This window comes from Urocampus carinirostris, chromosome 20 (genome assembly GCF_059441175.1).
Source record: "Urocampus carinirostris isolate Australia breed hairy pipefish chromosome 20, RoL_Ucar_1.0, whole genome shotgun sequence".
NCBI lineage: Eukaryota > Metazoa > Chordata > Actinopteri > Syngnathiformes > Syngnathidae > Urocampus > Urocampus carinirostris.
In genome coordinates, this window is record NC_142368.1 from 21800847 (window position 1) to 21815280 (window position 14434).

General features: G+C 39.4%; 1 protein-coding gene across 1 annotated transcript; it reads left to right on the top strand.

Annotated features, from left to right (window-relative positions):
- The first annotated feature begins 9261 nt into the window (after positions 1-9261).
- tcf21 (transcription factor 21) lies at positions 9262-13634 on the top strand. Its single transcript, XM_088325126.1, has 2 exons — positions 9262-9747; positions 13312-13634. The coding sequence occupies exons 1-2, from the start codon at positions 9319-9321 to the stop codon at positions 13399-13401; spliced, it is 519 nt and encodes a 172-aa protein (XP_088181252.1). The 5' UTR covers positions 9262-9318; the 3' UTR covers positions 13402-13634.
- The last annotated feature ends 800 nt before the right edge of the window (positions 13635-14434 follow it).

The following is a 14434-nucleotide window of genomic DNA, read 5'->3' on the forward strand; positions in this document are numbered from 1 at the left end:
TGGGGTATGAGCAAGAAGATAAAGGAACCGAGAAGATATTGTTATAAGACAAGGGGGATAAGGCTATAGTTATAATTTACATGATATTTACTATCTATGATGCACGATGTTTTTGTGTAAATGGGCTGCTCTAAACTGACATGAATTCCGCCATTCTGCTTTAACAATGCACGCACAGCTTGGCTACGTCACACTCGTTTGCAAACAGGAAAATGGCTCTGTGGTTCAATGTGGAAGACCAGAAAAGAAAGTGCAGCATTTATATAAGGCAAAAAACGAGCCAAATTTGGACTAATTTTAATTAAAGTCCTTTCTCCAAAGCAGAGTGCTCTCAATAATTTAATCTGAGACACAGCTGATATTTTGCTTTTTGTTTGACTTATTGACTGAATTTTAAAAATATATATATATATTTATTTATATATTTCATTTCTTCATAACACAAAAGAGTTAATATTTTCAATGTACATTTTATTGTTTTGTAATTTCGTGTTATTGTTCGAGTATAAACCTGTTCATTGTGTAAAAGCCAAAATTGTTTTGTATTTCACTATTTTTTTGTAGATGTGTGAATAAAAATCCCCATGCCTTGTAAGGCATCAACTTGTTGAGATTTTTGTTTCCTGAGGCTGAGTAAAAACGATACCAAGAGTGTGGAACTTTCAGTCTTTGTTCAAACCGCCTCTTACAGGAACTTAGATTTATGTAGTGGTAGTCACTTGTTATTGATTTTGTATTTTGTTCTGGGTACCCGCAGCAGCAAGATGACGGACAATCGTTGTCAGAAGGACTAGATCAGAACAGGAAACCCCAGAGCGTTCATTACAGTTTTTTATTTAGGGAAGCGTACAGGGCTAGCGGGAGACGCGATGGCTGTCGTACGTCAGCAGCGTAGCCGTGAAGACAGCTTCGGAACACGTAGCCAATCGGAGTACGGAAGTCTAGCAAGTCAAGTTTACCGGGACTGGAGAGAAGATCGTAGCGTGGGACGGAAGCAGGTCGGATCGGAGGCAGGCAGATACAGGTAAACAGATCAAGACGGAACAACATACAGGGAACAAACGTAATCCTCAGACGAAGAGGTCTCTGCGTAGCGTGCTTAATAAGGGAACATAAACCAATCAAAGAGGCGTCCACGTGATGCTACAGGTGACTCTAGTTAGCAATCACGACAATCGTGTCAGCTCCCTTTTGCTGGGCCTCAAGTTCTGTAAAATGTATATCAACATAAGAGTACAGAGACCCCTCGCTACTTCGCCCTTCAGTAAACGCTGGTTCGCTACTGTGCGGATGTTGAACTGAATTGATTTTTTCTTCATTGTCATTGACTTTCATTGTATCGTGCATTGTGTTCTGTTAGAAAGCACAGATTATGGAGATACTCTGTGTTAGGTGGGTGTGACCGTCTGTGTTGCTGTAAGCTGTCAGTCAAACAGCAGGCGGATGCTGCCTCTGTAAACAACCCAGGAAGCATAGTAAACGATAGCTTTTAGCGTGTTGTTTCATTGAAAATAAATGTATCAATCGGACTTTAAGGAAAGTCAGAAGAGGGCAACAAAATTGTGATCACAAGGGGGTGCTCCGTGGATAAATATCGGGTTCCAGAAGCAACGCAGCGTCTGGCAGAAGGCAAGAGCGGTGCTGCTGGTCCAGCCTACCGCTTACAGCTAAGCTAACAACTCTACAAAGCCACCTCTGCGTACCCTGTATCTTGCCAGCACCAAGTCCATTATCCATGGCACAGATGACCGGGAGCAACAACTCGTGGGAAACCACTACATTTGGGGAGGTTTTATTTCAATCATCACCGGAGATCTGTCTCCATTTGAGGAAAGCCAATGCTAGTGCACAGCTAGCTAGCCGCGCTCTAAATTGCTTTCTTACAATGAAAGAAGAAGCCCTCGAATTTTGTTTAACTTTTGCATTAAGACAAAAAAACCATGTATTTACTGCATTTATATCGGAGTTATTATTAATAGATCTATAAGTGTTACTTTGTGACAGTCATAAACTCTCAGCCTGTAATGGGGGCTTGTATAAGGCTGAGACACTACTAAGAAACTAAGGAATCTCTGAATTTTAAAAAAATGGATACGTCTGAGCATACTTCATTGGAACAGTTTTTCAGGAAACGCCAGGCACAAAACACTGCTGACCAGTGAACAAAAAGGCCAATTAAAAGGTAAATTATTATTTTTATTATTTCCTTTGTTCTTTTTTACATGATGTGCCTCTTGTTGTCATGATTACCGATTGGAATCACCTGCGCCCGCTCATTTGGCGCCAGGCGCTGCGGGCTATCTGATTGGCTCCCTGTCCCCTATTTAAACCCTGTCCTGTCACTCTCCTGTTGTCAGTCCGTTTGCGAACCTGTTTTGACCCTGACTCCTGCCTGTCCCGTTATTGCACCCGTTTTTCCACCTGCCTGTTCCTGATCTCCCCGTTTGTCTCCGGCTACGACCCGTTTTGATCCCGACCACGTCTGCTCTCCCGTCCCAGCTTACGACCCGTTTTTGATCCCGATCACATTTTTGCTCTTCTGTCCTGGCTATCGACCCGTCCCTGACACCGTCATCGCCCCTACGGAAGATCCTCTTCCGTATTCGGATCACAAGAGCGACTTGTTTCCCGCATCCAGCGAGCATCGGATCTCGGGCGCTGCACTTCCTCTTCCTATATCTCAATAAATTTGTGAGAAACGTCACGCGATTGGGGCTACCCTGTGTGCTGGTCGTGACACTCGTTTTAAGTTTATTTTGCGGTAATCTAATTTTAACAAGAAGTTGGTTTGTGTTCTGAGGCACCTTTCTTTGGCAACATCAAGTTGACATATTTCAACCTGCAACTTGTTTCTCTCTTGCGCTTCTCTGAGTGTTGTCTCGCGGGCCGGATTCAATCCCGCGGGCCGCCTGTTTGATACCTGCGATTTAAAAAATATATATATATCATACTTTTAAGGGGCTTGGAACGGATTAGAACATTTACATAAGAAAAGCGCCTCTGCTTACAAATGCTTCAGGTTACAATGCTACTCCCAGAAGGAATTAAATTCGAAGTAGAGTTATCACTGTATATACAATGACACATTTCAATATAGCAATAGTAACTTTCCAGGCGGTAGATTTCTGTATGTACTCGTTCAAGCTAAATTATTGGTTCTGAAGAATAACAACAAGAAGAAAATAAAGAGGGCCTGCAGCGCTCATAAAATTATGTTTTTACAGCAAACAAAGGAGGATGTATACATTTCTTTTTTTGCAATTCACAAGTTATTTGCGTCCTAACGGCTCAGAGGTGCATCATCAATCTCCTCGACTCCGTTATTATTTTTCCGCTTTGAATCGAAGGCCACCCAGGAAGGACTCTGCCTCCTTTCGAAGCTATCTCTTGGTCTTCCGTCTCGTAATCCGCCAGTTCCGTTTCGCACACTTTGCGCTCCCGCAAGGTGCTCGGTGCATCGTCGCGACGGATGTGAAAAGTCCAAACAGGGGATTGTGAGGTACCCCGTATCCATTACATCAGAGGGGGCCGAGGCGCCAGTTTGCCATTTGAGACGTGACACCCTTCCCCCTTCTTGTCCTTGCCCTCCACCCTGCAAACTGGCATAATGGGCTGTAAATTATGCGGGATGTGGGAAGAATTTTTTAAACTGCAAAAAACTTCCCATTAAGTCTAATTATGTTTCAATTTTGTGACAGAGAGATGATTTTGTACTGTAAAGTCAAATCAAGTCAAGTTTATTTGTATAGCCCTTAAGCATAATTAAGTCTCAAAGGACTGTACAGACTACAGACTATTATTCCACCATCACCTGATCTAATATCTACACAAGGGTAAGGGAAAACTCAAAAACCTCAACATGAGAAAAATGAAGAAACCTTGAGAAGGGACCGCACATGAGTCAATCCCCCTTTCAGGATGACCAGACTGCAACAAAGGGACATCATCAACACAAAATAATGGTCATTCATAAGCTACAGAATAGAAGTGTGTTTTAAGCCGAGATTTAAGGTTGCAGATCGAATCTCAGAGGGCACAGCATTCCACAGCCCCGGGGCCCGAATGGAGAATGCTCTACAACCTGCGGATTTCTTCTTGGGTCTTGGGATCACTCGTAGACCAGCATTTTCCGAGCAAAGGCTCACAGCGGGAACATAATGATATTAAATCTGAAAGATTTGAGGCGGCAAGTCCATGCATTATTTTGTAAACCAACAGACGCTATAATCACGTCTTAATCAGACAGGGAGCCAATGCAGTTTAGCTAAAATCGAGGTAATGTAATCAAACTTTCTTGTCTTAGTTAAAAGCCTCGCTGTAACATTTAGTACCAGCTGGATGATTTTGATGCTAGACTTCAGGAGACCAGGAAGAGTTAGTTGAAGTAGTAGATCGAAGAAAGAGACGAGAGGTAACAAACGCAGGTTGTTACCTTGCACAGTGTGGATTATCTAGCGCCCCCAAATGTCAAAAAGAAATTTGAATAATAAGTGAAAATATCTGAAGCATCATATAAAAGTGCATTATTTTTTAAACTCTTAGGTCGAAACATTATCATTCTTCCACAAATTGAGCCACAATTGTCGACCATCTTGTTGCTATGGGAAACCAAAAACCTGAATAAAACTGTGATAGGTTTATTCTGTTTTAATATTGGATACCTGCAAAGTTTTCACCAGAATTGTAATTCGACAATTATTGCGCACTGTTGTTTGTATCACGAACCAGGACAGGAAAACTGAATAAGAACCCAATCGCGTAACGTTACTCACAGTTTATTGGGGAGAGGAGGATTGAGCGCAAACTCTGTCCGGGGATCGATAGTCACGGAAGTAGCTTAAAATCAGAACTTAGGAGTGGTCAAAATCAAACAGATCGGGCCGAAAATAAAACAGGATCAAACACAGGCAAAAACGAAGATTCACGAGTCTAGCAGGAGTTTCGCAGATGCTCTGGCACCTGGCGATTCACAAGACTGCGTTTAAATAGTCCGGCAGCAATCTGTCAACGCGTTTCAGCTGGTGTCAATGTGCGGGGCCAATTGGGCGGTGTGGCAACCCTGACAGAACCTGGCGCCACACGGCGGGGACCAATTGTGTGCCATGGCAACCATGACAGTTTGTTATTTTGACTTACTTTATTTCCGCTATTGCTGTTCTTTGATCCCCACATCCCTGACCTGTATCACCAGATCTGCTTTGGTAAACTTAAGAGATGTAATTAAAAGAAAGAGCTCAGAGTAGGACTTTTAGAACAGGTTTGACTTTCTTATCTGAAGGCTTCTCTCCCTGTCCTTGCAAGTTCAAAATCCATTGATGTTTTCTCTCCTTTTTTTGAGTGTCTACTAAACTTTAAACTTAACAGACTTGGCAAAAATGAGAAGTCAGAGGCTCTGTTTTGGTCACTTTTAGCATGAATTTTTCCTTGTGCTTTTTAGCACCTCGCATTCTCCAACATTTAGAGGTCAAATTTTACAAACTGTACCCTTGAAAAAACAGTTCAGTTAGAAATGTGGGTAAAATTTAAATCAATCCACTACTGGGATGACTTTGACCCAGCATTTTTGGGTTATTTTGCAGATTGAGTTGGTTTGTACTCTTAAAAAAATGTTTAATATAGATATTTATAAATATTTCCCATTTTTGTTGAAAAACAAACTTTGTGGCAATGATGTTATTTATTTTGCTTTTGTGTTATATAAAAGGCTCAAAGGCTCTTTGTCTGGTAAAGGACTTTGCGTTTTATACATTTTTGTATCTATATTCAAATGATTCATGCATTTAAATTAATAGAAAACTAGATGGATAAAAAAATGAAATGATTCATTCAGAAATAAAAAAAATATAAAAAAAAGAGTTACATAAACACATAGATAAATAATTCAATAAAACAGTTTAGTTAAAAATGCATACATAAATCATTCTTTTTTTCATTTCATTGAAAAAAGATAAACATATACATAAATAGGCAGCACGGCAGGGGAGTGGTTAGCGTGTGTTCAGCACAGTTCTAAGGTCCTGTGTGGAGTTTGCATGTTGCATGCTTGAGTGGGTTTCCTCCGGGCACTCCGGTTTCCTCCCACATTCCAAAAACATGCATGTCAGGTTAATTGGCCGGTCCAAATTGTCCCTAGGTGTGAATGAGCGAGCGAGTTGTCTCTCCCTGTGTGCCCTGCGACTGGCTGGCAACCAGTTTGGGGTGTCCCCTGCCTACTGCCCGAAGATGGCTGGGATGGACTCCAGCCCCCCCGCGACCCTACTGAGGATGAGCGGTGTGGATAATGGTAGGATGGAAATTTGTACATAAAAATCAAAATAAATAGATGTGGAATGAAGACGTACTCAATGAGCAAATGTCCACAACTATGTGTACTTTTCCTAAATTAATTGAGTCAACTGACCTGTGTGAGTCAGGTTATCATAAGTTTTTGTACTTTTTTAAGGATACCAAAGGTGACGACTGGAGTAAAAGCAAATTTATCCATGACAAGTATTGTGTCTTAGTTTGGCTGGACAGTAAAAGCAAGACTTTTATAGTGACAGAGAGGACACATTTTCTTTGGTCTTGTGCCAATAAGCACATTGACTCTATAAAAGTTGGGAAACACTGTCAGATGATATTCTGTACTTTTAACTAATTGTCCAATAAAAGTGATGGGAGGTTTGGGATGTCCATCATCCTCGTCCTTTTCTGTTCTCATGCGTGCGGGCCGCCGCCCTAGGACATAAAACAAAGTCCGCAACTCACTTGTAAGCGCACCCAAGTTCTGAACCCAAAACCTGCAAAACCCGCCACCACTCCCAACATGTCCACAGGCTTCCTAAGACAACGAACTGGAATAATGTGCTGAGGGTTATGGGGGATGTGGGTCAATTATGCCAACTAGGATAAACCTTCCAATTACAAGGATATTGTGCATTGGTTATCTCCTTTTCGTGCAGGGGTTCTCTCTTTTCATAAGTACATATGGCTTGGTGAAAAAATACTACTTGCCCAACTTCTTCCATAGTGTTCCAAGTCTGGTAACTCAATATTTGGTTTGGAGGTGAATAGCCAAACAGCCTACATTTAAATTCTGTTACTTTTTAAATTCCATGTCACTAGGAGGAGGAAACCAGTGTGGATGATATAAGAAGACTGTTAATTTTGCAGAGGAGCTCCTCTGTGAAATTTAGAGGTTCCACATGTCCTGCTTTATATGCTGTACTTTAACTGCTTACAATGTATCTAACAAACTGACTTTTGAGACTTGATGCAAAATCCATAATCGACTAGTACTTATTTAAAGAGATCCAAACTGAAACATTTCACAATGTGTGCTAAAGATCGTTTTGCATAAGCAGGATTTCAAAACATAGATCTCGCCTACTGCATTTTATCTATTATTTGACATAACATAATAGTTAAACCACCAAATTCTCAACACTGAAATTCTTTTCACAGGAAATGACCCAAAAGGCATTTTCAGTTTTGACAAAAAAATATGTTTCTTAAAAAAAACAGAAAGGGTCTTCTTTGTCACGACCAGCACACAGGGTAGACCCAAACGCGTAACATTTTCTCACAATTTTATTGAAAGAAAGAGGAAGGGCTGCGTCCGCGATCCGATGCTCGCTGGATGTGGGAAGCAAGTCGCTCTCTAAATCGGATTGTGATCCGAATACAGAAGTGGATCTTCCGTAGAGGGCAATGGCGGTGTCAGGGACGGAAAAACAGGTCAATAGCTGGGACAGGAGAGCAAAAACGTGGTCGGGGTCAGAAACGAGTCGTAAGCCGGGACAGGAGAGCAGACGTGGTCGCAATCAAAAACGGTTCGTAAGTCGGGACAGGAGACCAGACGTTGTCGGGATCGAAACAGGTCGTAGCCAGAAACAAACGGGAGCAAAAAAGGGACAGGCGGAAATCAGGGTCAAAAAAGGCTCCCCTGTATAAACAGAGGTTTGCAGACTGACTGACAACCGGAGAGTGAGAGGACAGGGTTTAAACAGGGAGACAATCAGATACCCTGCAGCGGCTAGCGCCAAATGAGCGGGCGCAGGCGATTCCAATCGTAGTCATGACATCATTAAAGATTTATGTTGTAATGACATGAATTCTAAGGAGGGATGAAACAATCGAAGCTGGCTTTCATTCGGGCGGGCAAAACGGGCTCTGCCAGGCTTCTAACAAAACGACTTTTTCAAAAAAGGTTTCTGTACACCCCTACTTCCACGTTTTTGTTTGGTGTTAGCCGCACATTTATTAATATCTACATGCTAACACAACCGAGCTAGCTTACTACAGTTGAGGAGTTTTAAGTCGCAAACACTTACTCTGTAACAATCAATCCGTTTGTACCACAGGTGGATTTGCTGGCCCTAAATATGTGCAAGGAAAATTATATGCGTTTGCTTCTCAAGTTTTCTTTCCTTTCCTCATGCTGAGGGTTTTGAGTTTTTCCTTGCCATCATGTAGGTTTTAGATCTGGGGATCAAGTAATAATAGTCTGTAGTTTGCAATGGTCTGTGGTCTGTGCAGCCCTTTGAGACTCCTTGTGATTAAGGGCTATACAAATAAACATGACTTGGCATGACTTGACTTTCTATTTGGCCATTTAGTTGGGTTTTTACTCTTTAGCTAGCTATCTAGCTCCCTATTTTTTGCCTGTTTACCTTTCTAACTATCAAGGTAATTCATTTGCTATTTAGCAAGCCACCTAGCTAAATTATATATAATATCTGCACTATATGGGCAAGCTATGAACTCCATTGACACTATGTGTAATGAACATAAAGGCGTTCAAGTCTATTCTATTCTGTTCTATTCTATTCTCTCACCTCATCTCATTAGCTGCACTGCTTATCCTCAGAAGGGTCGCGGGGGTACTGGAGCCCATCCCAGCAATCATCGGGCAGAGGGCAGGGGATTCTATTCTATTCTATTCTATTCTTTTATTAAGTGGCTATTTTAAATCAGTTTTAGGGGTCAGCTCAATGTGAGTATAAACAGTAATTTGTAACAAGATATACTTTCAGAGTCACGTACTACTTTTGGGTTTGATATGGTGGTAACGCAATCACCTTTTAAGTAACAAGTAAATGTAAATAATTCTTCTTTTTTTATAACGTGCACAACACTGGAGAGTATAGTGGTACATATTACTTTTTTTTAGTGTCCAATAAAAAGTGATGGGAGTTTTGGGAGGTCCATTATCGGTGTCCTTTTCCCCTCCCATCGGCGCAGGCCGCCGCCCTCGCTCATAAAAACTAAATTCGCAACACTCAAGAGCGCACCCAAGACCCGAACCTAAAAACCGCAAAAAGCGCCTCCGCTCCCACCATGTCCACGGGCTCCCTAAGCGACGTGGACGACGAGCTCCTGGACGGCATCCTCAAGTTCGCCTCGGCAGAGAGCGCCGAGGACAGCTCCAACGGCGAGGCCGGCGCCCCCACGCGCACAACGCCCACTAAAAGGCGCAGGACCTCGGCGCGCAAGTCCTGCAAGAACTCCGCTGGGGAAGAAAGCGGCCCAGTCCAGCGGGAGGGCAAACAGGTGCAAAGAAACGCGGCCAATGCACGTGAACGAGCTCGGATGCGCGTATTGTCCAAGGCCTTCTCGCGGCTCAAGACATCCCTTCCGTGGGTACCGGCCGACACTAAGCTTTCCAAACTGGACACTCTGCGCCTGGCGTCCAGCTACATTGCGCACCTGCGCCAGGTGCTTGCCAACGACAAGTACGAAAGCGGATACGTTCATCCCGTCAACCTGGTAAGCCTGACAGACAACGTGCGGGGCTTAAGTATATGAAATACAGCAGGGGTGGGCAAAATACTACCCGAGGCCCACATGTGGCCTTTTTAGTCAGACTTTTAAATCCAGCCTGCCGTGAGACAATAGTCAAAGTATAATGACAATATATTATAAACCATATAAAAAAATGTAAGGGTTTTTTGGTGCCTGCTTTGTCCCCACTGTCCCCTTGTATGTCAACAAAATATGACTACAGTAAAAATCTAAAAAAAAATAGGAGTATTTTTAAAATTGCTGCAAAACTGAATATTAGATGTTGTGCTTAAATTTAAAGATTTGATATATATATATATATATATATATATATATATATATATATATATATATATATATATATATATATATATATATATACATATATACAGTTTTGCTTTCGTTCTGAAAAGAAAAAAATACAGACGGAAATACTACAGTAACACTACAATACAGAAATACTAATGGAAAAAATCTACATATAAGAAATACTACAAAAAATACTACCGAAATTTGACAAAATTGTAATACAGAAATACTACAACAGTTATACTGTACTACTAAAGATTAGTGCGTTCTGAACTCCCTCTGTACATTTATAAATAATGAGGCTGCAGAGAAAATGTCATTGGAATTTTATGTTATTGACAATCAAGACAATATTGAATACTATAAAAATACTGCTACATAGATACTACAAAAAATACTTTTACAGAGATACTAAAAATCTAATACAGGAATATTTAAAAAATACTATTTAAAAATGTCTAGTAATACCAAGTAAATCTTGTCCAGTAATACTCCCAAAAAATCATGTCGCAGTTATAATACAAAAATACATTTACAGAAATACTACAAAATACATGTACAGTCATACTACTCAAAATGTTTGCCCACCTCTGCTTTAAAGTAGAAAAGATGTCGGGTAAAATGATGCAGTTTTTTTTTCTAGATAGATAGATAGATAGATAGATAGATAGATACTTTGTTCATCCCCGAAGGGAAATTCACATTTGGCTGCCATTCGTGACGGCGCCGGAAGAAAAGATTCAATTTGAATCATGTACAAACAAACAAACAATTGAATTATGTACAAAGAAACAAACAAACAAAATATTCATGTTTCAATAAGTGGAGTGTTAATAAAATAGGTGGAAAATAATTTCTGATACTGATATAACCAGGTAAAACTAATTTTAAGTTACCTGTCCAAATGAATGTTGTGCCATCTCACCTTTCCCACTCTCTCCTCTCACCTTAGAGTAAAAGAATACAAACTCTGAAATGTATGTTTCCAAATACAATGTGTAAAAGTACACACACACGTTATAATTTTTGTATTTTCAATATTTATAATGTCTTTACACTTTCTAGTTTGCATTGATAATCATTTACTAGGAAATGCTAGGCCAGTCTCTAACCTTGAAAATATTTTCGCCTGTATATTCCGACATTCTTTATCTCATTTTCCTGTTTTTATCCTTCATTACGTGTTCATCTTGGATCGCATGACTAATAATGCTCTAAATGATGTTCACTATGTTGTTATCACAATTCTTATCTCAATTGCAATCCCACTGAGCCCTACAAATGTGAACATTTCAAAATAATTTTAAAAACATTTCCTTGGGTGAAAAATAGACGACGTAGTATTTCCTTCATCGTCCCGAACGCTCAATCTTATTTTCTAATCATTCATTTTGATTTGCTCCAACAGGACGATTTATCGTCACGAAATAATGGAGCTATTTTTTTATACGTGTAACAGAATTTGAGATTTGCTCGAGCAACCGTTGATAAATCCAGCAAAAAAAAAAGTTAAGCAAGATAAGTTTCATAAACAGTGAAACTGATGTTTCAACGTGTGTCATGATTAAAATATCTTATTGTGCATATTTGTAAATACCCCTTTCAAGTAAAACCTGACCAACTATGTGTCTAATACAGAAATAATCATCCCAAGTTTTAGTATTATACAAAAATATGTATGCAAAAACATTCTTAACACCTATTCATGCCACACTACAAATAACTAACACTCTTTTGGAGTTAACACCGTAGATTCATGCCCAAATGTTCGTATACCAATGCTTGTCTCTTGAGTTGTATTTTCTGCTTAATTATTTGTTGATGTGTTTTTAAAAACCATAAAATAATAGAAAAATAAATATTATAATTTGATTAAGAATAAGAATTGTCTTAAGAATAAGAATTGTCTTTATTTCCTTGACAACAACAAAGGGTTCATTGTTTAGAACTAAATTAGATTTGGCAATCCAGGATAAATGTGTAATAAAGACCTAAAATAGAAACATAAGATTAAAGAACGTCAGGATAAATAGGCAAAAATATTTACAAGGTCGCGCTGCTTAAATAATACTGCAATAAAAAGAATGCATTGTAACAATAGTGTAATGAAAAAGTAGTGCAAAAAAATATTAAGCAGCAATAAAAATTCACAAATAAGTCAATAAATAAGATCTGAGTACCCATTTTTTATGTAACTGGCAATATGTATATTTCTAAGTATTGATATCACCTAAGAGTAAATCAAATACCCAACATGCCTTGGAACTATTTACTTCTTTGGTGAAAAGTAATTTATTTTCTTATTGTTCTGTTTTTTGCTTAATCTTGACCATTTGGTTGTATATGTTTCAACTGTAATGTAAAAATGATCGGTATTCAGTTGTTGTTTTTTTTTAATTGAAAACAATGAAACAAATCACAACCCAGTAAAACATTTTGCTAGGTTAATTTATTTTCCTTTATTAATGGTCACCCACAAAGAAGATTGCACAGGATGCCAGTTCATTATTTTTAGATTATACCTCATTGTTATTGTTACTTTTATGCACTGTTTACATCAGGGGTCTCAAACTGAACTTTCTTAGAGGCCGCTGGAGCTAGGGTCCAGGTAAGGCAGGGAATACTATGGTTTTCTAAAGGAAAATCTCTGAGAAAACCATCAAAGGTTTTTAAATATATTTTCCCCCCCACACTAAATAAAGTTGAAGAAATAAAGTTAACAGATTTAGGATTAGTATTAAGGTAAACAAGTCAATAATAAATAACTACAACAATAATCCAGCAAATAAGTAAGTAATTAAGTACTGATTCTACACAAAAAATAAGGATTAATATGAGAATGACTTAATGAGTAAAAATGGGCTCAAGTTACTTCATATTAAGGCCGGGGTTCTCAAACCATAAGCCCAGGGCTGCCAAAGGCCTGCACACCGCAGGTTTAAGACCACTAGTTTACATCATTTTTCCAATAACGTTGCTTTTATTTAATTTTCACACACTATAGGCTTTTTGTAATTTAATTTTAATAAAAATAAAAAGGGGCTTATGAGTGACCCTTTGGAATTCGGTATTGTTTTTTTGTACAGTCTTCTCCTGTTCTTGCAAGTTCAAAATTCATTGATGTCTTCTCTCCTTGTATTGAGTGTCTGCTAAAATATGCACCTAATCAAATTTCAACAAATATTGAATTCAAATTTTGGAAATGATCTCCACGCTTACCTTTCTTTTTGCTTTCTGCAGACATGGCCCTTCATGGTCGCAGGAAAGCCTGAGAACGAGCTGAAGGAAATGCTAAGTTCTTCACGCTTATGTGGGACCACGGCCTCGTGACCAAAAATCACTTTGGATACCTTTTTTGGGTCACCTATGGGACTGCTGACCCCCGTCTCATCTCCTTTCCGAGTGGGAATAACGGCTTGGACTGGTGGCATGTCCTCCTCCTTTCGTTCCCGTAAACAGAAACTATTTAAATGATTTTTTTGTAGTCACTATCGTCTTTGCTGGCCCAAAGACAAATTGTGTTCTTTTTGTAATATGTACATTGCATAAACATTTTTAAGTCACTCAAGTCATATTTATTTGCACAGTCTCGAATCACAAAAGGTCTTAAAGGGCTGCACAGATCACCATTACAACAATCCCCTATTCTAAAACGTACATGAGGGCAAGGAAAAACTCAAAAAAACATCAGCATGCGGAAATTAAGAACCTTAAGAAGGGGCCGAACATGGGGTAATCCCCCTTCTAGGATGACCAGGCTCCAATAGATGTTGTAACAATACACAAAATGTGGTCAACCTCAACAATAAACATGGTAATAACAGAAATCATGCAAAAAGTCCAGTTGAGAGCAATGACAAAATCTCGAAATTTTGACCGATCCAGCAGTTTTTAGATCTGGGTTGTACAACATTTGTCAAGCCGAGAGCTACTTTTTGTTACTATTTAGCGCAAAGGCCACCCACTTTGATACATGTTTCCAAAATAGTAATTTAGCTAGATGGCTTGCTAAATAGCAAATGAAGTACCTTGATAGTTAGCTAGAAAGGTAAACAGGTAAAAAATGGGGAGCTAGATAGCTACCTAAAAGAATAAAAACCCAATTAAATAGCCAAATAGAAAGTCAAGTCATGTTTTTTTGTATAGCCTTTACTCACAAAAGAGTCTCAAAGGGACAGACAACAGATTGTTGCAAACCACATACTATTATGACACCATCCCCTGAGGGCAAACAATACACAGATATTGTCAACATAAAATGTAGGTCATTTATATGCTATAAAATAGAAGTGGGTTTTAAGCTTAGACTTAAACATTACCACTGAGGTTTCAGATCGAATCAGGAGCCCGACTGGAGAACGTT

Coding starts and splice junctions, on each gene's coding strand:
- tcf21 (XM_088325126.1), top strand. CDS start 9,319: ATGTCCACGGGCTCCCTAAGCGACGTGGACGACGAGCTCCTGGACGGC. Junction 9,748..13,311: donor ACGTTCATCCCGTCAACCTG/GTAAGCCTGACA, acceptor TGCTTTCTGCAG/ACATGGCCCTTCATGGTCGC.